At 43.4% G+C, this 25,500-nt stretch overlaps 1 protein-coding gene across 14 annotated transcripts in view; it reads left to right on the forward strand.

The window, feature by feature from the left end:
* The window catches only part of TRRAP (transformation/transcription domain associated protein), a 114,056-nt gene that overhangs the window by 80,636 nt on the left and 7,920 nt on the right, over positions 1 to 25,500 (forward strand). For 9 of the 14 annotated variants that reach the window (XM_059698250.1, XM_059698248.1, XM_059698258.1 and 6 more), the window contains 15 exons: positions 1,023 to 1,142; positions 1,359 to 1,646; positions 1,808 to 1,945; positions 2,574 to 2,686; positions 3,129 to 3,264; positions 6,292 to 6,483; positions 8,370 to 8,598; positions 9,195 to 9,460; positions 10,838 to 10,938; positions 15,144 to 15,345; positions 16,574 to 16,738; positions 19,448 to 19,538; positions 20,702 to 20,901; positions 21,617 to 21,878; positions 24,864 to 25,089. In XM_059698250.1, coding sequence (XP_059554233.1) covers positions 1,023 to 1,142; positions 1,359 to 1,646; positions 1,808 to 1,945; positions 2,574 to 2,686; positions 3,129 to 3,264; positions 6,292 to 6,483; positions 8,370 to 8,598; positions 9,195 to 9,460; positions 10,838 to 10,938; positions 15,144 to 15,345; positions 16,574 to 16,738; positions 19,448 to 19,538; positions 20,702 to 20,901; positions 21,617 to 21,878; positions 24,864 to 25,089 — 2,729 coding nt within the window. The remainder of the gene's footprint in view (positions 1 to 1,022; positions 1,143 to 1,358; positions 1,647 to 1,807; positions 1,946 to 2,573; positions 2,687 to 3,128; positions 3,265 to 6,291; positions 6,484 to 8,369; positions 8,599 to 9,194; positions 9,461 to 10,837; positions 10,939 to 15,143; positions 15,346 to 16,573; positions 16,739 to 19,447; positions 19,539 to 20,701; positions 20,902 to 21,616; positions 21,879 to 24,863; positions 25,090 to 25,500) is intronic. The other 5 variants (XM_059698256.1, XM_059698262.1, XM_059698261.1 and 2 more) reach the window with 3 other exon arrangements.

The following is a 25,500-nucleotide window of genomic DNA, read 5'->3' on the forward strand; positions in this document are numbered from 1 at the left end:
TATGATGAGACATTGCTGGATTATATTTCACATGCAATAAAAAAGAAGAAAATGAGAATATGTGGTGAATCACATATGGCTCCATATATTGAGTTACTTTTGAGGAGTGTTACAAAGAAACAGAGATGTTTCTGGTCATATCAGGAGATAGGTGTGCCCCACGGGCTTCACGCAGGCTAGAAGCCTGGCTATTTTAGAGGAAATGTTGGCAGCTAATTCAGATTTTCAAAAAACAACAAAGCTGTGGACAAAATCAACCCATCTGTGGATTTGATAGCTTTTGGGCCCTCGAATTCCCACTCCAGGCCCTTTCATGGTTTCGTCATTCCAGTCACTTTTTTTTTTTTTAAACTTTTATTGATTTTAGAGAGGAAGGGAGATAGAGAGAGATAGAAACATCAGTGATGAGAGAGAATCATTGATAGGCTGCCTCCTGCATGTTCTACTGGGGGTCAAGCCCGCAACCCAGGCATATGCCCTTGGCCAGAATCGAACCTGCGACCCTTTAGTCTGCAGGCCAACGCTCTATCCACTGAGCCAAACCAACTAGGGCTCCAGTCACTTTTTCATCTCTTGGCTGCTGTCAGTTGCAGAGACTCTGAACTTTCTGGGCCCTTGATTTGTTCTTCGGAATTGTACCATTGGCATATAACTTACCTCATATGCGTGTGCTTTTTGTATTTCCCCTTTTATATTTTCCGTGGCCTTTGCTTGATGCACCTGGGCACCGCTCATGTGTACTTTCAGTGTTAGCATGTTTGGAAATGTCCTTAAAGTTAGAAAATGAAGGCGTGTCACTGATGAGCCCTCACCCATGTCTGTGCTTGGCTGCGGAGGCCAGATGGGTTGGTCGCTGTGCTGAGAATCTTTTCACTGTGACGTGACACTGCTCAGACCGTGGGGAGTTTGGAAGTGGAGCAGTGGGCCTGCAGAGCCTCCTGAGCGTGGGCGTGTGAGGCAGCTGCGGGCCGGAGGTTTAGCACAGGCCACGTCGGGCTCACTGACCTCTTTTCTGTTTGTAGACGGGGGCCCTGCTCAGCGCCTTCGTCCAGCTGTGCCACATTTCTACCACCCTGGCCGAGAAGACCTGGGTCCAGCTTTTTCCCAGGTTGTGGAAAATTCTATCTGACCGACAGCAGCATGTGAGTATATTCTTAAATTTCTGTTTTGGGAAATATAGTCTTAGCTTTCAATAAGTATTTCTGACAAAGTAATCTTGATTGTGTTTCAAAGGATGAAGAAAAACTATTGACTGTTATCTAAGAGTCAATTATTAAAAATATTTACAGATGCTGTGTGAGTCAAAACATGTTGACTTTTTGAAGGGAGACCTGAATTAACATGATCTTTGGTTTTAGGCGCTAGCTGGTGAGATTAGCCCGTTCCTGTGCAGTGGCAGTCACCAGGTGCAGCGGGATTGTCAGCCCAGCGCACTGAACTGCTTCGTGGAAGCCATGTCCCAGTGTGTCCCTCCGATCCCCATCAGACCCTGCGTTCTGAAGTACTTGGGGAAAACACACAACCTTTGGTTCCGCTCCACATTAATGCTAGAGCACCAGGCTTTTGAAAAAGGTCTGAGTCTGCAGATTAAGCCAAAGCAAACAACGGAATTTTATGAGCAGGAGAGCATAACTCCACCTCAGCAGGTGAGGCCCCCCCAATGTGTTAATTACATCTTCCTTGCCAATGACATCATGGTCTCAATATACATCTCCCAAGTGATTTTAAGTTCTAGCACAGTGAAGTTGCTTTATCGGAAAAAAAGTATTTGTCATGTGTTCTTAAAAACCATGATCTGTGTTTTCAGGAGATACTGGATTCCCTTGCAGAACTTTACTCTTTGTTACAAGAGGAAGATATGTGGGCTGGTTTGTGGCAGAAGCGTTGCAAGTATTCCGAGACAGCAACTGCTATTGCTTACGAACAGCATGGATTCTTTGAGCAGGTAGCCACTGTCCAGTGAATGGGATGCATGGTTATGTTATATATTGTAATATTACAATATTATAGTGTCCTCAAGTCAGTTCACATTCACATAAGAGGTTTACTGTTTTACTTGAAGCACTTGTTCTATACATAAAGGCCCTTTGAAGATTCAGCTTAGAGAAACAGGAAGTATATGACAGGAACTTACTTAAACGTTCAGCCCTAAATCCTTTGCCAGTAGAAGCTAATGTGGGTGGTTTTTACGGACACTCATTGACCCTATTGGAAGTGGAAGGTGGATGGCCTTCTGTGTTTAAATTTTAACCTTCGTGCCTGTCCTTTCAATGTGGCATGGGTGGGCCAAGGGCACAGTGCATAGGTATGGGCTGTGGCCTCTGCTCTTATTGCTGCAGGACAGAGTGGCTCATCCTGGGCCGGCAGCCGCCCTCTCCATTCTGTGTGGGAACGGCGCACCCTCCGTTCTCCTCCTTCCCTCCTCTCTGCTCTGAGAATAGGAGATTCCCGGGGCAAGTGATTGTAGAGGAGAGTGTCAGGTGCTCCTGGGTCTGTGACCCAACTTGCCCATTGAGCACCAGCTGTGGGAAGTTGCCCGAACAGCAGTTTGACAGCATTGTCAACTTCTTTAGGCACAAGAGTCCTATGAGAAGGCAATGGATAAAGCCAAAAAAGAGCACGAGAGGAGCAATGCATCCCCTGCTATTTTCCCAGAATACCAGCTCTGGGAGGACCACTGGATTCGGTAAGCCGGACAGGGATGTGTTCCTGCCAGTTAAGGGAACCTGTGACAGATCTCTGAAATGTTCTAATAATGAGTGTTTTTAAAAGGGAACTTTGCTACTTTCTTCATGGCTCCATCGAGATAAGAACAAACAAATCTACGAACACTTTTAAAGACTTGAGTAGTTAAAAATGTCTGTTGGGGAAACTGATTCCTGCCTCTCCCCTGCTCTGGTACTCTGAGCTCTCCGCTGTGCAGTGGGCGGTTCTGGAGTTTCAGGAGCAGTTTCTTCCAGAGGGCAGGTGGGAATGCAGTGGACCAAGCCTTCCTCCCACAGAAGCCCACTCTTCTCTTGGGGGAAGAAGGCTTTTCTTCTGTGGCATGGAAATAAACGGCTATCCCCGTGCTTTCTGAATCTGTTGGTTTGTTGGTAACTGAACTTCCCAAATCCCTGGTCTTCCAGGTGCTCTAAGGAATTGAACCAGTGGGAAGCCTTGACGGAGTACGGCCAGTCCAAAGGTCACATAAACCCTTACCTTGTCCTGGAGTGTGCTTGGCGCGTGTCTAACTGGACAGCCATGAAGGAGGCGTTGGTGCAGGTGAGACCTCCCTCCCGACTACTACAGTCTCAGGTTATGTTCCCACAGCTGCGTGGGTTCCTTTTGCCAAAGCCATGCATCTCTGTGGAGATTTCTCTTCACTTAGAACAACCTGGGAATTTTGGCAAATCAAGATAACTTTTGGGAAGCAAGAATGCATTTTGGATATCTCTTAACACCTTTTCTGAATTTGAGTTAAATTATAAATTGTTAGTTTATCATTCAATTATAATAATAAGTATCAGTTGTGGAGGCCTTGGATTCTAAGTGTAAATGAATAGAACCTGGAGAAATCTGGAAGCAGAGTCAGTTTTACTGGTGGAGTTGGTGGGCCGAAGCACAGCTGTAGAACTGAGTACAGCAAAGGGGACTCCTACAACTCCAGGGTGTGGCTGTCAGTAAAAGTTTGGAGAATGAACCAGGCTCCTATTCAAAGCACGTTTTGTATTGTGGAAGTGATGGTGGTATAGTGTAAGTGAAGTTGATTTATTAACTTGGTTGAGCTCCACATTACAAAAATTAAACTCCATCCAGAGGGATTGGGTGCATGATGGGAGAGTGGCACACGAGTATAGTTCCCTTTCTCCCACAGGGCATCAAAAGTGATTGGACAGTGTAGCCTGTGTACCATCTGACCCCACAACACATTGTTGCTGCCTTACTATTGTCTTCGGATGCAGCCATTCTCATTGCTCTTTATTTTTCCCTGCCTCTGTGCTCGCCCATCGTATGCTCCCTCAGCCTCTGTCCCTGCCAGCTTTTGGTCTTTCTGTGTGGTGTCCATGTAATGGAGCTTACGGGAAGGAAATGGTGTCATCCTGTTCTCGCCTACCCCTTTACTCACTGGGTTTTCTTACATTCATGCCAGCGATTTTCTTTACTCTTAACGTGGAAGCCACAAAAACACATTGAGATCGTAGGCCCCTTTCTTTGAAACGATGAACCTAACATTTTAAACTTTATTGAGGCTACAGCACTTATTTCATGACTAACGTTCCTTTAACAAAATGCAAAAGATGGAAGAACTGAAATAGTCACAAACTGTTAAACATATTGTGGTTATAGAGGCCAAATCTTGACTTTCAGGTTGGGATCTGGGAAATCACTCATCTGATGCAGGGAGCTTGTATTACTCTGAGAAATAACCAGTCACTTGGCTCAGTGGTTAGAGCGTTGGCCCTTGGCCTGAAGGGTCTCAGGTTCGATTCCGGTCAAGGGCACGTACCTTGGTTGCAGGCTCAATCTGAGTGCATGAGGCAACCAATCGATGTGTCTCTCTCACATCAATGTTTTTCTCTCAGTCTCTCCCTCTCCCTTCCACTCTAAAACTCAATGGAAAAAATCTCCTTGGGTAAGGATTAATCAGAAAACAAAAAAATAAAATCTTTTCAAGGTTTCACTTAGTTGGATATGTGCAGTGTCATACTGCCAATAGGTCTGACAAATGAATTTCTTTTTCAAGAAAAAAAATCTTGATTATTTTCCCAAAATTGTAAGGCATTTGCTGATTAGAAAAAAGCTCGAAAGATACAATCATTCTGAGTGATTATTTGCCAATATTTAAAAGGAAAAAAACAACTTACTTTTTTATTCCTGTGCATTCCGATTATAGGACTTCTTGCAATAGTCCATTTCTTGGTGTGATTTAATAGATGGGTTAATTTTTTTCAGTGATGAGAAATTAAAAGAGATGCCTTTGCTATTAGTGTTACAGAGGATAGGTGTTGTAATTGCCCAAAAAAAAGAAGAAAGAAAAATGCCTGTTAATTAGTGTTTAAGTCCAGAAAATGTGAGATTGGTATAATTTTAGACGATCATGTTAGAAGCAGATGTGTTCACAAGTTTGCCTTCCTGAATTTCTTCATCACTGGGTTGTTGAGATCTGAGGGGTCAAGAATGTGAATTTTAATTTTTTTGTTAATCCTCACCCGAGGATATTTTTTTCCATTGATTCTTTTAAAGAGTGAGAGGGGGAGGGAGAGAGAGAGCTCGAGTGCAAGAGAGAGAGAGAAAGAAACGGCAGTGTGTTTCACATTGATTGGTTGCCTCCTGCACATGCCCCAACTGTGGCTGGGGATCTAACCTGCAACCCAGTTATGTGCCCTTGACCTGGAATTGAACCTGTAACCCTTTGGTGTGTGGGTTGATACTCTAACCACTGAGAACCATTGGCCAGCTCAAGAAGGTGAATGATTTTTGAAAGAGTAAGAAGTCAAAACAAGCCAAGGTATAAAATACAGGACGGCATTTATTATTACATCATTTGGGCAAAGAGCATTAAGGCACTAAAATGTGTATAATTTTTATTGTTACTTCCTAAAGGTGCTTAACAATGAATGTTTCTTGATCTTGTTAGAGCAAGTCCTATGCAATTCCTTCAGCAGAGATAGCCTTTTATCTTCTTATATACAGAGATTATTTTTGAGACTTTAATTTTTTATCATTTAAATGCTCTATATGAGATTGATAACATGTGATGAGTTCTAATGCTTTCTCTCGAAGGTGGTGAGCAAGCACATGGGCTTAGGGACTCACGAGGATCCTTTACCTAGCTGTAGCTGTGTGTGCGGGAGCAAGGGTTAGGGTTACAGATTAACTTCCCAGAGTAAGAGTTGAATTAGGAAAAGTTCATAATTTCACTAGTATTTGTCAGAGTGGAGATGAACATGTGTTTAATATTTTGGACTTCACTGGGTAACTTTGTAGCCAAGTGATGGTGGCTAACCTCACCTGTAGTAGCAGTGGTGATCAGTTTGCCCTTTTTGGCACCACTGATACCTTAAAACAAGGAGCCTGTGGCATATTTTCGTAGCTAGAGAGATTGGCCACGGACTGGTATTTGGAAAAGGAGAGTATCCAGAAAAATTAGTTGAAATGTATGACTTCTCTAAATAAAAGAAATGTCTGTTTATAGCTTAATTTCTGCTTATTGCTTTGACTACAAAAATACATTGACTTTCCTTTTTGACTCTTTCTGCTGAGAGGAAGAATACCCATAGCTTCCTATGTAATGTTCTTTATTACCAGGTAGAAGTAAGTTGTCCCAAGGAGATGGCTTGGAAGGTCAACATGTACCGTGGGTACTTGGCTATCTGCCATCCTGAGGAGCAGCAGCTCAGCTTCATCGAACGCCTGGTGGAAATGGCCAGCAGCTTGGCCATCCGGGAGTGGCGGCGCTTGCCTCATGTGGTGTCCCATGTGCACACGCCTCTTCTCCAGGTGGGTTATGATACATTAATGTGAGCAGCCTCATGGGCCCTCATAGCAGAGAACAGCTTGTCCAGGCGTAGATCTGTAAACTGAACTGGATGGCAGAGAGGAAACTCCTTCCTGTCTTGTCCTTTCCCACTTACACTCATCCTCAGTGGAAGGAAGGCAGAGTGAAAATGTAGACTAAAATGTTGCTTCTCATTTTTGGAACTTCCAAGGGATTTAAGTGACAGAAGATATTCTTAGGAGTGATTTTGATGATTTGAATTTTTGCTTTACGAATTTTATTTAGTGCCCACTATCCCACCATCAGTGTGATGCCACTGTTCAGTTCGAAAGGTCTATCATTCTCTGAAACTTTTATATATTTAAATTGATTTCAGAGAAGTAGGGAGAGAGAGAAAGAAGAGTCAATGATGAGAGAGAATCATTGATCGCCTGCCTCCTGCACACCCCCTACAAGGGATCAAGCATGCAACCAGGGCATGCGCCCTGACGGGGAATTGAACCGTGACCTCCTGCTTTGTAGGTCGATGCCCAAACACAGAGCCACACCAGCCAGGCGGAGGATATATTTTTTTGGTTTGTTTATTTGCTTTTTGTTATTAATATTTTTAATTTTAATAATGATTGTCAAATTGTAGTGTAGGAAAGATGAATTTTGACAAAAATACTTTCAGTAGTGAACCAAAAAAGAGTTATCTGGTTAATTCATGTATCCAGGCTTAGAACTTCAGAGTATCTCCTTCATTCCCTTCGGTCCTCCTCAATATCAGGACTTGCTCTGTTTTCTTTCAAAATGGGTCTCAAATGTTTTTTTTTTTTTTAATTGTCAGTATTACAGATGTCTCCATTTGCTCCCTTTTTGCCCTCCTCCACCCCACCCCACACCAGGTCTTCCCCATACTATTATCTGTGTCCATGGTTATGCATATATGCATATATGCTCTTTGGTTAATCTCGTCCTCCTTATCCCCACCTGAGATCTGTTATTCTGTTACATGCATCCATTCCTCTGGCCCTATTTTTTTTTTTTTTTTTGGCCCTATTTTGTTTGTCAGTTTATTTCATTAGATTCCACATATAAATGGGTCATGTGATATTTGTCTTTCTCCAACTGACATATTTGGCTTAGCATAATACTCTCCAGATCCATCCATGCTGTCTCAAAGGGTAAGAGCTTTTTTATAGCGGCATAGTATTCCATTGTGTAAATGTACCACAACTTATGTAGCCACATCGATCAATTACCTCCTATATATACCCCGGATCAAACCCGCAACTTAGGTATGTGCCCAGACCAGGAATCAAACCCGTGACCTTCTGGTACATGGGATGACACTCCACACAACCAACCAAGCTACACCACTCAGGGCGAGAAGTGCTTCTTTTTATTTTATTAATTTTTATTTTTTAAATTCCTGTGGGAGGGGAAGGTGGATCTTAATGGGTAGAATTTGGATAGACTCAAAATTGTGGCCAGGGCTCTCTCAGTAAGGAGATGGCACCAGAAGTTTGGAGCTAGCAACACATCTAAGGTTTAAAAAGTAGTAAACTATACAGACTCATAAGACACGTGATTGAAAATGTCTGTACCAGCCCAAAGAGAAAATAGAACCAGCAACTTTGGTATCTACACCATTCTTCTTCCCATCTCCTGTCTCGCAGTGGCCACAGAGCTGAGGTTTTAAAATTGGGATCAGGAGAGCAGTGTTGGAGGTGAAAAATGAGTTAAATGTGCAATCTAAGGTGTCTGTAGAAGTCAGTGCTTTCTTTCATAATAGATTTGTGAGATCTTTACAATCAATCTGATTCCTGATCGACTCTGGTTTATTTTCTCATGTGATCTTCGATGTAACGCTTACTATGGAATCTCTTATGTTGGTTTCATTCAGGCCGCCCAGCAAATCATTGAACTTCAGGAAGCTGCGCAAATAAATGCAGGTTTACAGCCGACCAACCTGGGAAGGAACAACAGCCTGCACGACATGAAGACGGTGGTAAAGACCTGGAGGAACAGGCTGCCCATTGTGTCTGACGACTTGTCCCACTGGAGCAGCGTCTTCATGTGGCGGCAGCATCATTACCAGGGTAAACCTACCTGGTCCGGCATGCATTCATCATGTAATTTCCCAGACACCCCACTGTTCTGGTTTCATGTCTTGGTTTTTTATTTCTTTTACCAGATTTTCTGATTTTTGGTGGGTATGGGAGATGGTGGTGGTATGGTGAGACAGAGGTGAAGGTGGTGAAAGATGGGAAGGATTTTTCTACCTGTTAAATTTTTTCTAGCTGGAACAGAAGTGCTGCTTGACACTGCTTCTTGCATCAGGGGCTCAGGCCAGTGTGATCAGAGCTCTGGGTTGTGGCTCTTTGTTTTGAACACAACCCCTCACCTCCAACGAAGAACTGCTCCTAGGTGGCTGTGTGTGTAGCCTTCTCCAGTTTTCTGGTCCCCTCTGCTCATACACTAAACCTGCCAGACATCTGTTTAGAGCAGCCTTCATGATTTAGTTAGCCACGATGGTAACACTCAATAGTTAGTGCTTTTTATATCTTCTTTTTGATATAAAATACAAGGAAAAGTAACAAGAATTTATTACAGAGCTTCCCATCTTCATAAGCCGTGTGTGTTTGTTTTCATTTTTTACTTAAGCCTTATTGTGGGACACTTGGAGAATGTTTGGCATGGACTAATAACTCATTTCTTTGCTCTCTAGCTATTGTAACTGCGTATGAAAATAGTTCTCAGCATGATCCAAGTTCCAATAATGCTATGCTTGGAGTTCATGCATCAGCTTCAGCAATCATCCAGTATGGAAAAATTGCCCGGAAACAAGGACTGGTCAATGTAGCTCTGGATATATTAAGTCGTATTCATACTATTCCAACTGTTCCTATCGTGGATTGCTTCCAGAAGATCCGACAGCAAGTCAAATGCTACCTCCAACTGGCCGGAGTCATGGGGAAAAACGAGTGTATGCAGGTAGAGTGCCATCAGTGCCTGGTGCCTGCCCCTGTGCCCAGCAGGTCCAGTAAAGAAGTGTAGGAGTGTCCACATGGAACTCCTGGTTCAGACAGTAGGGAAGGAGGGTTAGAACTTTCAACAAATACAGCCTTAGTAGGGAATCAGATCTTCCTGAACAAGAAAAGGAAAGGAAAGCACTTGAGTGAATACATATATATGTTTTAATCCTCACCTGAGGCATGCTTTTACTGATTTTAGGGAGAGGGGGAGAGGAGAGAGAGAGAGAAACATTGAAGTGAGAGTGAAACATTGAATGTTGACTCAGGTATGCGCCCCAACCAGGAATCAAAAACCTGCGCCTGCAACCTGGGAATGTTCCCTGACTGGGAATTAACCCTGCTACCTTTTGGTGTACAGGGCACCACTAGAGTATTTGAATTACATTTTCTCATCTCTGTTCTATCGTGTACTTGGTTAATGTATTTAAGGAAAAAAATTAGACTGCAGAAGTAGGATATTGTAATGTAGATAGTGGCTATATTCAGAGGAATATTAATAAAATCAATAAACTGTTTAGACATCTATATATATAAAAGCCTAAGCAACGGGCCAACTCACCAACCGACTGTCCAGTAGCTATGATGTGCACTGACCTCCAGGGGGCAGATGCTCAATGCAGAAGTGGAAACCACAGGCATGGAAAGATGGAACAGACTGATGAATCTCAGGGAGAAGGGGGAAGGGAGGGCCAGAAGAGATTAAAGATCTTATATGCATGTTAGAAGCCCGGTGCACAGATTCGTGTACCGGTGGGGTCCCTCAGCCTGGTCTGCGGGGATCAGGCTGAAACCGGCTCTCTGACATCTCCCGAGGGGTCCTGGATTGCAAGAGGGCACAAGCCAGGTGAGGGACTCCACCAATGCACAAATCCATGCACTGGATCTCTAGTATAAAATAATACCCTTAATGTGTCTAGAACAGCTGTGGGAAAACTACGGCCCGTGGGCCGGATCCGGCCCGTTTGAAATGAATAAAACTAAAAAAAAAAAAAAGACCGTACCCTTTTATGTAATGATGTTTACTTTGAATTTATATTAGTTCACACAAACACTCCATCCATGCTTTTGTTCCGGCCCTCCGGTCCAGTTTAAGAACCCATTGTGGCCCTCGAGTCAAAAAGTTTGCCCACCCCTGGTCTAGAACCTGAATTAGCATTTAGTGATTCAGTTTAAATACTATTGGTCAATAGATATTCATGGTAGGCAAATCTGTTGTCAATTTAAAGTACATTTGTCAATGACCTTTAGGATATATTAGTTAGATTAATATTTTAATGAATTTGTTATATTGCATAAAAATTTCAAGGACTTTTTCTACATTTTTTTTTTTAAACAGGGACTTGAAGTTATAGAATCTACAAACTTAAAATACTTCACAAAAGAGATGACAGCTGAATTTTATGCACTGAAGGGAATGTTCTTGGCTCAGATTAACAAGTATGTATGTTACATGGGAGGAAAGTAAGAGTAAAACTCAACAACTTTGGTTATTTATTACTTGAAGCCGATGTGAATGTCAAGCTTGAAATTGGTATGATTCGGTGGTAGTTGTCAGGTGTGATGTTTCAGGTGTTATATCTCTGCAGAGAGAGTAACTTCCAACTGATTGATAAACCAGTTTGATGTGTACTTTAAAAGCTTTTTAAAAAGGAGTTGCTTGAAAACAGAACGGCTGATAACATGTATTCATCTCTCCATTTTCTCAGCATGCCATTGGGGCACAGAGTTGATCCCTTTTATGGAGATGCTTCTTATTTTAGAGCAGGTGTCAGTCATCTATGGCCTACAGGCCAAATCCAGCCAGTGTCTGGATTTGTAAATGACATATTGGCGCACACCCACACCTCTGACGTGTCTATGGCTGTTCACAATATAGCCACAGAGTTGAGTTGTGACAGAAATTATATGGCCTGCAAAGCCTAACCCGTTTTCTTACTGGTCCATTACAGAAAAAGGTAGCTAAACCCTGTTTCAGAGAAATGAATATCAGGTGAAATTTTATAAAATATATAAATTACGTATACTTACAAGATGCTACCTGTTGCCATATATAGAGCTATAAAACCCACCTTTCACATTTTCAGTTATAGGGGTTGCATTAAGCTTATTCTTCTATACAATAAAAGGCTAATATGCAAATTGACTGAACAGTGGAATGACCGGTTGCTATGATGTGCACTGACCACCAGGAGGCAGACGCTCAACACAGGAGCTGCCCCCTGGTGGTCAGTGCACTCCCACAGGGCCTTGACCTGAACTCCCAGCTGGCGAGCACAGCAGCAGTGGCGGGAGCCTCTCCTGCCTCCATGGCAGTGCTAAGGATGCCCAACTGCCGGTTTAGGCCTGCTCCCTGGGAATGGGCCTAACCTGGCAATTAGACATCCCCCGAGGGCTCCTGGAATGTGAGAGGGTGCAGGCTGGGCTGAGGGACCCCCCCCCCCCCCCGCGCACAAATTTCATGCACCGGACCTCTAGTTTTTAAATAAAAGCGAGTTTGTCAAGATAAAAGGGTTTTATCCTTGTAAAATCTGTTTTAAATTCACATGAAACCCCATACCTGTTAGCAGTCTCTTCCTTTGTCCTCTGACAGCCACTAATCTACTTTCTGTCTCTGTGATTTGCCTATTGTCAACATTTCATATAAATAGAATCACATATAATGTGACCTTTTGAATCTGGCTTTTTCACATGTTTTTTAGGTTCATTCATGTTATAGCATGTATCAGTGCTTTGTTCCTTTTCATGGCTGAATACTATTTCATTGTATATTCCTACATTTTATTTATTCATTCAACAATTGACATTTGGGTTGTTTCCACTTTTCAGCTATTATGAATAATGCTGCTGTGAGCATTCATGTAAAAGATTTTGTATGAGCATGTTTCCAGTTTTCTTGGGTATATACTCAGGAGTGGAGTACATGCCCTTGACTGGGAATCGAACCCACAATCCTTTGGTACATGGACCAACACTCTAACCACTGAGAAACACTGGCCAGGGTAGTATTTCTTTATCTTTTTGAGAAACTGCCCGTTTTCTACAGTAGGTGCTCCATTTTCATTCCCACCAGGATAGTCTGTGTTTCCAGTTTCTCCACCTCCTTGCCAGCACTTGTTAATTTCCATTTTTCTGATTATGGCTATCCCAGTGAGTATAAAGTGGAATCTCATTATGGTTACTTTGCATTTTTCTAATGACTAAGGATGTTTAGCATCTTTTAGGTGCTTCTATGTCATTTATATATCTTTTCTATACAAATATTTATTCAGTTACTTTGCCCATTTTTTATTTGTATATTTGACTTATTGTTGAGTTCTAATTATTACATGTCTGGATATGTTTCCTTCAAATACATCATATTTTCTCATATTATATAAGCGATCTTTTTACTTTTTTGATAGTGTCTTTAATGCACAAAGCTTATTATTTTGATGAGTCCAATTTATCAAATTTTTGTTGTTGTTGCCTGTACTTTTGGTTTCATATCTAAGATACCATTGCCTAACCCAAGGTCATGGTCATGTGCATTTACTCCTATGAGTCTTACAGGTTTAGCTCCTACATTTCTCTCTTTAATCCATTTTGAGTTAATTTTTTAATATTGCATGAGGGTAGTTGTCCAAATTTCATTCTTTTGCATGTGTATATCGTGTTGTTCCCAGCACCATTTGTTGAGAAGACTGTTCTTTCCCCCTGTTGAATGGCCTTAACTTTGAATCAGTTAATCAGAAATGTATAGCTTTATTTCTGGACACAGTTCTGTTCCATGGGTTTCACCCTTACACTAGGACCACACTGCCTTGATTGCTGTTGGCTTTGTAGTAAGTTTTGAAGTTGGGAAGCATTCTCTCAGTTTGCTATTTTTCAAGATTGTTTTGGTTTTTTGAGGTCCCTTACATTTCCATATTAATTTTAGGTTATTTATTTCTGCAAAAAGAGGCAGTTGAAGCTATGACAGGGATTGCACTGAATCTGTAGATTAATTTTAGGGGGGCAGTATTGCTACGGTAATAGTATTAAATCTCCAATCCATGAACACAGGATTCATTTACTTAGGTCATCTTTAGTTTCGTTTAACAATATTTTATAGTTTTTAATGTACAAGTCCTCCATTTCTTGTTTGTTTGTTTGTTTTTAATATATTTTATTGATTTTTTACAGAGAGGAAGGGAGAGGGATAGAGAGTTAGAAACACCGATGAGAGAGAAACATAGATCAGCTGCCTCCTGCACACTCCCCACTGGGGATGTGCCTGCAACCAAGGTACATGCCCTTGACCGGAATCGAACCTGGGACCCTTGAGTCCGCAGGCCGACGCTCTATCCGCTGAGCCAAACCGGTCAGGGCAAGTCCTCCATTTCTTATGTTAATTTTATTCTTAAATATTTTATTCCTTTTGATGGTATAAAATGCTTTCTTAATTTTATTTTCAGATTGTCCATTGCTAAGGTATAGAAATACAACTGGATTTTAAATATTGATCTTTTATTTTTCAACTTTGCTATAATAGTTCTTTAGGTTTTTCTGTATATAAGATCATGTAATCTTCAAATAGAGATAGTTAGCATTTTCCTTGCCAATCTGCATGCCTGTTTGCTCTGGCTAAGAATTCCAGCACTAAGTTGAAGTAGAAGTGGTGAAAATGGACATCCTTGTCTTGTTCCAGTTCTCAGAGGAAAACTTTGTATTATCCAGCATTGAGTATGCTATTAGCTGTGGGTTTCTCATATATGACCTTCATCATATTAACGTAGTTTCCTTCTATTCCTAGTTTGTTGAGCATTTTTATCATGAAAAGGTGTTGCATTTTGTCAAATGCTTTTCCTTCATCAACTGAGACAATGTGTTTCTCCTTCATTCTGTTAATGTGGTGTAGTATATGGATTGATTTTTGTATATTGGATCACTCCTTGCATTGCTGGTAAATCCCACTTGGTCACTGAGCATAATCTTTAAATATGCTGTTGGATTTGGTTTGCTAATATTTTGCTGAGGATGTTTGCATCTGTATTAGTAAGGGATATGGATGCGTAGTTCTCTTTAATGTCTTATACATTGTTGGTTTGATACTAACATGGTGCAGCCACTATGGAAAACACTTTGGCAGTTCCTCAAAAAATTAAACATAGGAGCAGTTCTACTCCTTGGTATATTACCCAAAATAATTGAAAATGAGTACTTACTCATGAATGTTCACAGCAGCACTATTAAAGTAGCTAGAATGTTAAAACACCTCAAATGAACCGGTAAACAAAATGTGGCATATACAGGTAGTGGAATAGTATTTAGTCATAAAAAGGAATAAAGTACTCATACATGCTTCACTCTATGCTAAGTGAAAGGCCAGACACATAATGTGTGATTCCCTTAACATGAAATATGAAGAATTGGTAATCTATATAGAGACAGCAGGCAGATTGGTGGTCCCCAGAGGTTGCTTAATGGCTGGGGTTTTATTTTGGGATGGTGAAACGTTTTGGCACTACATACATGGAGGTGGTAGCTGCATGACCTGTATGTCCAAAGTGCGTGACTGTACTAAACGCCACTGAATCGTTGTTCACTTTTAAATGGTTGGTTTTTTTATATGACGTTCACCTGGAAAGAAAACCAAATTAATGTTTTGATTTGTGTCCTCACAGGTCTGAGGAAGCAAACAAAGCCTTTTCTGCAGCTGTGCAGATGCATGATGTGCTGGTGAAGGCTTGGGCCATGTGGGGCGATTACCTGGAGAACATCTTCGTGAAGGAGCGGCAGCTGCATCTCGGAGTGTCTGCCATTACCTGTTACCTGCATGCATGCCGGCATCAGAACGAGAGCAAATCAAGGAAATACTTAGCCAAGGTGAGGCCAAAAGAATTAGCTCTGACCAGAGATCAGTCTGGTAGCCTTCAAGTTTGAATGACAATTCAGCTACTTCGAATTCATGCTGGGTGAGAGGCTTATTTCATGCCTTAACTCTCCATTTTTATAACTCTTCAAAGTACCTTTCCTATTTCAGTTTTAAAGCTGAGAAAACTGAGGCCTGGACATACTCGGGATCCCAGGACATTTAAGCAGCAAAACCAAGCCTGGAGTCTGGGTCTTAGGTCTCAAGTCCAGTGTTCACTGTGGGATTTCATACTAGACAGAGGTTCCTGCCGACTGATGAGGGGTCTGCAAGGAGACCTTACCTGCTAGACACCTGTTAGATTCTGCTCTCGCCTGCAGGGACAGTGCACATGTCATAGAGCCTGTCAGCTCTAGTCGCAGGTCATGGTGAGTCCCATGGTTTCTGCGCACACTACAGGGCGAGATCCTGGTTGCTGGCATTCTCATCCTTTGTTGCCTCAGCATAGTGCTGGGCACAGGATTGGCAGTTTGACATGTGCCCAGTGATGAGCATCAGCTTGAGAGTCCTTCAGTGTTGCTCCCTCTTGTCCCTCATCCCTGCCACAAAACATATAAATATAGCCCAGGATTAATTCTTGAAGAAAACTGAAGAATAAGTTATTTTTCTTTCCTGTTTTGTTTGTTAAAGGTGTGGATTTTTTTAGAATTCCTTGAGGTGATGCCAAAATGTGGAATGTACAGCAGCACATAGTAGTTCCAGCCAACTATAGAAACAAACAAACTCCATGAGGCAAAGAAACCACCCAAATATCTGACTCCAAATTTGCTTATTCTAGATGTCATTGTTTCAGACATCCTTGGACACGGGGCTGCCAACCTGTGGCCTACCTGATGCTAGGGTGGCGTTCCTCTGAGATTTTTAGCAAAAGTCCAGTTTGTATTGGTGCGATCATGGGTGTGAATTAGCAGGGTGGCAGGCCCTCACCATCCACCTCAGGGTCACTGGCCACCGCCAGCTAGTTGATTGGATCAGTTAATAATTGGCATTAAAGCTGACTCTAAACAAAAAACTTTATTTTAGGTTTTGGTTTTATTTATCTGGTAAGTTTAGCAATATTGTTGGCCCTTTGGTGATATGTTTCCAGCAAAACGACTCTATATGGTATTTTAATGCTGGAAAAAGTCACTTTAAAGGCCTCAGAATTTTTATTCGACTCTAGAATTTTTTCTTCTACCCTAGGTGCTGTGGCTTTTAAGTTTCGATGATGATAAAAACACTTTGGCAGATGCCGTCGACAAGTACTGCATTGGTGTGCCACCCATCCAGTGGCTGGCCTGGATCCCGCAGCTGCTCACCTGCCTGGTGGGCTCAGAAGGAAAGCTGCTTTTGAACCTCATCAGCCAGGTCAGAATAACAAGGTGTCTTTGTTCACAAAAAAATTGTCCTTGTTTCACTTTTTTTTTTCCCCAGAAAGAAAATGTGCATGCTCAAAGCATGGGAAATAAGTCAAAGTGATGGGAACATATACACATCTAGCTATCACTTTAAATAAAACATAATTAAATGTGATTGAAGAACATATCAGGGTTGAAATGAAATAATCTGCTATAGCATTGCTGTATTAAGGTGGTAATTCCTTTGCTTGAACATGTTGCTACGTAAGATGCAAATACAGTCAAACCTTGGTTCTTGAATATCTCCCATCTTGAACAATTCAGTTCTTGACCAAGTTGTTCACAGAATAAGTGTCTTGGTTATTGAACGCAACTTCAGTTCTAGACCTGACAACCTTTTCTTGCTGATACCTCAGCATGACAAAAAGCATCTCTCAGGCCACGAGCAAAGGAGGGAATGCGAGTCAGTTTACCGCTAAACATCCCAGTAACTTATGCTACGTATATGTATATGTATATGTATATGTATATGTATATGTATATGTATATGTATATGTATATGTATATGTATATGTATACGTATACGTACGTATATGAATTGCTTTTGTTGCAAGAAATGGATGATTAGCACAATTTTAAAACATATATAGGCCATCAGAAGTGCTACTGTTGCTAAATGATCACAGGCAATTGAAGAGGTAGAAAAACTGGTTGATTTGGATAAATGAAAAGTAGCATGTGATAGCATTTCACAGGCAGTGATATATGAAAAAGCGAAGATGCTACATGTTGACTTTCTGAAAGACATCCCTGTCATGAGTGCCAAAAGTGATTTAAGGGTAATAGGAGTGGTTCTATTAATCTAAGAAAAGAAGTGTTTGTTTATAGATTAAACAGTACATTAGATATGTACTGTATATAAGAAAGGTTAAAGTACGGAATCATTTGGGGCTCTGGAGCAAATTAATTTATATTATTTCTAATGGGAAAAAATGATTCTGTTTTCGAACAAATTGCTTCTCAAATAGCCTTCAGAAACAAATTAAATTCGAGAACTAAGGCTCCACTGTGAATAACGATTCTCTTAAAATGTAAGATTACTAGTGAGTACGCTGAGAGCTGGTCACAGTGAAATGTGTGTCTGATTGCTATTTTATAACCGATTTCCTGTCTGTGCCAGGAGGTCTTGAGAGCTTCCCTCAGAGTAAAACTCTCCCATGCATGTGGAGGTTGTTGCCCTTGGCAGAGTTGTTTGGCTGTGGCTGTTAGAGAATTAAAGTTGGGTGCACTGAGGTTGGTGACAGGGCATCGGGCAGGTGGCTTGCATTACCATTATTTAAGAATGGTTCCAGAATGTTCCTGTCCTGAGAAAACATTAGGGGAAGGACCCAAACAGTAGAAACTTAAAGATACCTCAGTCTGGAATATAGTACTTTTGTGCTTCCTTTTATAAAATTACCAGAGGCCTAGTGCACGAATTCGTCACCAGTGAGGTCCCTTGGCCTGGCCTGCAGGATTGGGTCAAAACCGGCTCTCCGACATCCCTCAAGGGGTCCTGGATATTGAGAGATGCAGGCCAGGCCGAGGGAACCCACTGGAGCATGATCAGGGCTGGGGAGAGACGCAGGAGGTTGGCCAGCAGGAAAGGGACCGTGGGAGGGCTCCAGGGTGTGTCCGGTCCTTCTCGCTCAGTCCTGATCAGCCAGACCCCAGCAACAAGCTAACCTACTGGTCAGAGCATCTGCCCCCTGGTGGTCAGTGCACATCATAGCAGTTGAGTGGCCTTAGCATATCATTAGCATATTATGCTTTGATTGGTTGAACGGCTGACTGGTTGACCGGACACTTAGCATATTAGGCTTTTATTATATAGGATAGTCATGTAACTTTTCATGAATGAGGAGCATCGTCGACAAGCACTTAGGAACACGCCACTCATAATTTCATAATTTTGTCAGTTTACTTGGCTTTTTACATGTGGTGCATCATCTGTTTTTTACCCAGAAATGGTTTTATTTTTTCCTTGAAAGGAGGTAGCTGTGTTTCTGGAAACTGGCATTTTGCTTGGGGTTTATCTCTCAGGGTGTAGATTCGGTCTATGTGTATTATCATTCATAGAACATCTCTTAATGTACATTAGCCGAACCACCCTATGGCTGTGCCAGAGTGAGATAATATCTACTCAGCTCTTTGAAGGAGTCCTGTAACCCCAATTTGATAAAACTGGTTTTTCTAACTGTAAATAGAAAACTTTAAATCTCCTTGCTTCAGTTATGCAGAGTAAAGTTATTCACTGGTAAGCCTGATTGTCAGCTAGAATCATTTCACACTTCCCGTGAACTGTGCCAAATAGAAGGCTGATTGGTTGGTGTCTTTTTGTGTTTTCCTTTGGTTGCCTGAATGAGTTTCAGGGACTTATGCATTTTGCCTTCCTGAGACTTACTGAATCAAGTGAAAGTATGGTTTCTGTGTCATTAATGGTCCCCATTCAGAACTGCTGAAATGCATGCCCCGTGTTATCTTTCCTGGGTCTTTAAAGCTAACTGGATGTTTTACCTGCTGTTTAATCTGGCCTCATCTGTTAGGTCAGTATTTGCTTCCTTGGTCCAAATGTAGATCAGCCACCCGTTTATGATTTATATCAGTTATTTTGATGCGAAGTGTCTTCATCCAGAAGAACAGTGAGCAGTGTTCTTCATTACTCCCTGTCTCTGAGCAGGTCGGACGCGTGTATCCCCAGGCAGTCTACTTTCCCATCCGGACCCTGTACCTGACTCTGAAAATAGAGCAGCGGGAACGCTACAAGAGTGGTATGTCTCGGGCGGGGCCAGCTGGCCAGGCTGTGGAGGGCTTGTTCCACGGGGCATTCCCATCCAGTCGGCTGTGGACACGCCTGCCCCACAGCAGACTTCCTAGCACGTGGGCCAGTCTTTAGCCAGTGAGAGAGAGAATATTTTGGGACCAGAACCAGAGCCTGATCCTCTTGAGTGAAATTTATGGTTCCTCTTTACCATAATGTAATTGGGTGTCCATTTACCGGAGTGATTTGTTCCTTAAGTAGAAATCATATATGAGATTTTTAGCTATAGATAATTACAAGTAACTTACCTAATTAGTATAACTACATCCTGGTAAGCAGTGTAAATGTTAGTTACTATAAGGTTTTAAATCTATATTGAGTAGTCGCTGTATATAAAGAAATAACTTATTTGATGGTCCCAGTTGCCCACTAAGCATGCTGCTTTGTAAACAATTAAAGGATCTTTTGCTTCAGAATATTTTTACTACCCAGACTTGCATGCTGCGAGACCAGAGTCTTTCAGCAGCAGCGCCCGCCAGCGAGCTGGGTGGGTAGGAGGTTGCACAGCTCACTTCTGCCCTGACCTCCTGGGCCCACCTCGGTAGATTCACGTGTTGATCATTTGAAAATTAAGATGTTTTTATTCTAAGTGAGCTGAAGCTTAGGTAAACGGGGCTCGTGGGTTTTAATAACATTTCTCATATAGCAAGTGATGATATTTTTCAAAAATACCATTTTATATGTGGTTTGGCTTTCCCGGGTGAAGAATGTAGACTTTCTTTTTAACTACTCTTGAGCTACAGTACAAGGCATGTATTGTAAATAAAAATGTTTATACTTAGAGTCAAGTTAAAAGAGGGAGGACAGTGCACACTTGTGCGGCCTCACAGATTCCCCAGTCAGCATGCTGCCGCGTTTGCTTTCTCACCAGCATGGATGCACTCTGCCGAGCCAGTTGAGGCCAGGCTGTAGACAGTCACATTCTCTGTACTGAGTCCCTCAGAGCACCTCTCCTGAGAACCGGGGCATCCTCCCACATAGTCCTGGGGAAACGTCTCGTGTGTCAGCATCGGCAGGAACCAGTGTTCCTTTGGCCGGTGGGTCCTCTAGAGCACCAAGCTCTAGCATCGGTCAGTTTTGCGCTGACATTGGCGTTGTGTGTGTTGCTCTCAGATTCTGGACAGCAGCAGCCAAGTTCAGTGGGTAACCAGTCCCATTCTGCATCAGATCCAGGGCCCATAAGAGCAACAGCACCCATGTGGCGCTGCAGCCGAATCATGCACATGCAGCGGGAACTGCACCCAACCCTTCTGTCTTCCCTGGAAGGCATCGTCGATCAGATGGTCTGGTTCCGAGAAAACTGGCACGAAGAGGTACGTGGATGTGATCTTGAATGTCGTTCCACATGCTTTCGTGACCACGTGATGGTCAGTTAGCTGCCTGGTCATGTTGTTGAGTTGAATGATAGAGTTGGCGAAGTTAGTGTCTGCGCACTAGTGTGGCCTTAACTATTTGAAGTGGGAGATTTCAGATGAGGGTGAAATTGAGAAAACCTTCTGCCCTCACAGTGCTTACTTTGCTCATTCATATGAGCTCAGTCACTTAAAGGCCATTGATTGCCAGGCAGCAGTGGCGGTGCGAGCAGGCATGGTGGTTAGGTAACTGACCGCAGTCATCCCCAGAGTCAGAAGGTGGTTCTTCAGTGACCTTCTCAGCAGTGGGCCACCCCTCAGTGGTGTTTGTATACTGATGATAAGATAATCAGCCTTTATTGTCCAGGTGTTTTTCTAGCTGTTATCACAGTGTTGTTTTGTGTGCACACACAGACGTGCGGCAGTGACACAGCATCCAAATGAGGTTTTCCCGTGGTTAATCAACTGAAGGGGATGGACATGACTCAAAAAGTATTTTTTGTTTTGTTTTTTAAAAATGTTCAGGACACTCCGCATTGTTAAAAACACAGCTCACTGTGTGGAGCTCACATGATTTTACACCAACTGTGCCACAGAAATCGCTCTGAAGTTGGTGGGGTAGCTGCTCGAATCAAGAGCTCTCTTTTGTGAATGGTATTTGGTCTCTTTCCACTAGGTTCTCAGGCAGCTCCAACAGGGCCTGGCAAAATGTTACTCTGTCGCATTTGAGAAAAGTGGAGCAGTGTCTGATGCCAAAATCACCCCCCACACTCTGAACTTCGTCAAGAAGTTGGTGAGCACGTTCGGGGTGGGCCTGGAGAACGTCTCCAACGTCTCCACCATGTTCTCCAGCGCGGCCTCCGAGTCTCTAGCCAGGCGGGCGCAGGCCACTGCGCAGGACCCTGTCTTCCAGAAGCTGAAGGGCCAGTTCACCACCGGTGAGTCTCACTCTGTTCTTCTTGCACTGGGAACGTTCCACGCACTGTTTCTCCTTGGGCTTTAGCATAGATGATTGCATTTATTCATTTTATTTTTATTTGTTCATTTTTCATTAATTGTCTTGTCACTGTACTGGGTGAGCTGGTTATAATGTTTAGACTCATCACAAGAAAGCTTAAGGCTCACCAGCCTGCAACTGCATGTCCTTCTTTCTAGTGAAGGGTTGTGGTTTGGAGCCAGAGCACCAGGCTCCACCTCTGGGGTTAGAAGTAGGATGGTTTCAGGCAGACCCTTCTCCTGCTCCTCGATCCCTCCCTCCACTTGGTCTTTGTGGGAAAACTCAACAGTGAGACTCAAAGGTGCAAGGCTCAGGGTGACAAGTAAAGTTCACACTGGTAGGCATTCTGGTGGACAGTGATAGGGAGGTTGTTCAGATTCATGCATTTTCCCAGACCTGTGGGAGCATGAGTTCTGGCTCCACCATTTTCTGCGTGATCTGAGGTAAATGTCCAATCTCCCTTAGCCTGTCTCCATCTGTCAGATTGGGGTCCTCGTCCCTCAGCAGGTGCAGGTATGCGTCCCCTGGATCTCAGAGCATTCGTTCCCAGTCTGCTCTGCCTCCTTCCCACTCGTCTGGGGTGGGCTCTCCCCCCGGGAGCACCAGTCCCAGACTTGAGCCTGAGGAACTTCTGCAGGCTTGTAAGTCCTGAGTGTCAACCCATGAGTGATTATTACACGAAAACAAGACTTGCCTGGTAAAATTTCCCAAAGCCAAAAGAAACATTTCAGCTTAATTATTGCTTTTGTAACCATCTTTAAAGCATTCTTTCTTGTCCTGCCAGTGTTGCTCAGTGATTAGAGTGTTGGCCGTACACTGAAGGGTTGTGGGTTTGATTCCCAGTCAAGGGCACATACCTGGATTGAAGGTTTGATCCCTGGCCCCAGTCGGAGCATGTGCGGGAGGCAACCAATCAGTGTGTCTTTCCCACGTTGATGTTTTTTTTCTCTCCCCTCCTCCCTTCCACTCTCTCTAAAAATCAATGGAAAAAATATCCTTGGGTGAGGATTAACAAAACACAAGAAATTCTTTCTTAATTGTTATGTTAAACCATATAATAAATGGTTCACATTTTTTAGATATTTAAGTATCTTTTTAAAAGATTTATATCTCAGAGAGCATAGTTAAAACATGTATATCTGTAAAGTAGGTTGCAGTGATAGATATAAAAGGAACCATTTGCCCCACTAATTGCAAAGGACACTGTGCAGCTGTAGGCAGGACTGACCTGAGGCCCATGGGAAGCCCAGCGTGTGTTGTCCCATCATCACTCCGGGCGCGCTGGGCTGGTGTCCTGCTCTCGAGGTGTGAGCTGGGCATACGGCTGAGAGCTTCCTCTGAAGAACCAGCCTCTGGAGGAAAGTGCTCTCTGGAAAATAAGAGTCATGCCCTCTCAGAGCGTTTACACTGAAGGGCTCCCATCCTCTCAGATGTTCTCTGTAAAGTCCGTGGGATGTGTGGTCTGCCATCCTCCAGGAAAGGAAGGGTTTGAGGTTCGGGTTCATGGAAGCTGTCCTATTTTACTTAAAAGAGGTGATATTCAGTGTGTCTTCATCTTAAAATTCCAGATTATTAAATCAGTTGCAGTCTGAAATAAAGATGTGAAGTGGGACAAGTCTTCTGGATTGGGGGGTAGGGGGAGAGAAGAACTGAAAGGAGGCTGTCAGGCTCTGAGCCACCTTAACTGCAGTCAGTTTCAGGCCCTGGCACAGAGGCCTCTGGTCGCTCTGCTCGTTGCGCCGGGGAAGACCGTCTCTGTTCCAGCGCTGTGTTCATCTGTAAGGGGGTGGAAGAAAGTTAGACACAGCCCATCACGTTCCCCCAGAGTGAAGGGCAGCCCTGCCCGGCTCACCCACATGACCTAACGGGGCAGAGGAGAGTGTTTGGGAGAGGCTTGGAGAGACTTGGCACCCTCGCTGCCTCCAGCTTGTGTGTGAAGGTGCCTCTGTCGTCACGGGCCGCCTCGTTTGGCCTCAGGATCCATCGGAACTTGTCAGCACACGAACAGTGCCTCCCCGTGCCTCTCACGGACCCGTTTCCAGCAGAAATCGTTGGCTTTCCTGGCCTTTGAGCTCTGGCAGGTTAGGGTGTCGAGAACCCCCTCCACCACTGGTGCTAATCTGGGTGGGAAATGAGGTTTATTTTAAAGAAGGACTTTCCATGTAATTGACGTCTTTTTTAAAAAAATATATATTTTATTGATTTTTTACAGAGAGGAAGGGAGAGGGATAGAGAGTAGAAACATTGATGAGAGAGAAATCAGCTACCTCCTGCACACCCCCTACTGGGGATGTGCCCACAGCCAAGGTACATGCCCATGACTGGAATTGAACCTGGGACCCTTCAGTCCGCAGGCTGACGCTCTATCCACTGAGCCAAACCGGTTAGGGCTAATTGACTTCTTATTATTGAGTCTTAATAAACTCTGAGAACCAGAGTGTTTTTGCTTAAGTGAAAAGTGCATGTTTTCCATTTCTGTCATTTTGATTTCTTGCCTTCATTCCTTCTGAGGAACTGATGTATAACCCGTTCTCCTGCTGGTTATTGTCTCCTTCGGGCCGCCTGGTGCTGCGTTCATGTTCACACAGGCCTGAGGTGACCTCTAGTGGTGGCAGGCAGGCTTCCGGCACCTTTTAGTGGTGATGGGGGGGCTCCATGCTGAGACGTTTATGCAGGGGCCCCCTGGGGTCCCCCCATCCTTCCTGAAGAGGACAGGTCATGATTGGGGTGAGGTCCATGTGGCACTGGAGAGCCGGCCACACCAGGGGCTTCGCTCTGTCTCAGGCCCCAATTTCCACGAGAAAGAGCAAGAGGGCTTCTGGGGCTTGATGCAGACTGTTCCCAGCTGGGAGGCGCAGAGCAGTGGCTTAGGGATGAATTGGAAGAGCCCGATGACTGAAATGCTTATTCATGTTTTATCTTGAAGATTTTGACTTCAGTGTTCCAGGATCCATGAAGCTTCATAACCTCATTTCTAAATTGAAAAAGTGGATCAAAATTCTGGAGGCCAAAACCAAGCAACTTCCAAAATTCTTCCTCATAGAAGAAAAGTGTCGGTTTTTGAGCAATTTCTCCGCACAGACAGCTGAAGTGGAAATCCCAGGGGAGTTCCTGATGCCAAAGCCGACGCACTATTATATCAAGATTGCTCGGTGAGTGAGCGGGGCCTGGCTGATGGCTCGGTGAGTGAGCGGAGCCTGGCTCGATCATGGCACATCCCCTGCAGGCAGGCCTGGTGCCGTGCTCCGAAAACAAGACTGTCCTAGGATTTCAGTGACCAGCCCTGAAAGGGTCTGACTGATGGCTTCAATGTCTTGTTTGAGTCAAGTTTGTATTTGCTTCCAAAGAAGCTTTTCCGACTCCCCATAGAACTTGATGAAATTAAGTCCCCGTGTCTTTGTTCACACTTACAGCCCAGTGTTCAAACAGCACCAGATGCTGTGGAATGCAGTGGTGTGTGTTGCATCTCATTTGAAATGTAAAGAGTTCTGTGGAGAGGCTCCCTTAACAAATAGTCAGGTGCTTCCTGTTATTTCTAACTCAGACACAGAGCTCTGCTTTTC

The sequence above is a fragment of the Myotis daubentonii genome, chromosome 5 (genome assembly GCF_963259705.1).
Source record: "Myotis daubentonii chromosome 5, mMyoDau2.1, whole genome shotgun sequence".
Classification (NCBI taxonomy): Eukaryota; Metazoa; Chordata; class Mammalia; order Chiroptera; family Vespertilionidae; genus Myotis; species Myotis daubentonii.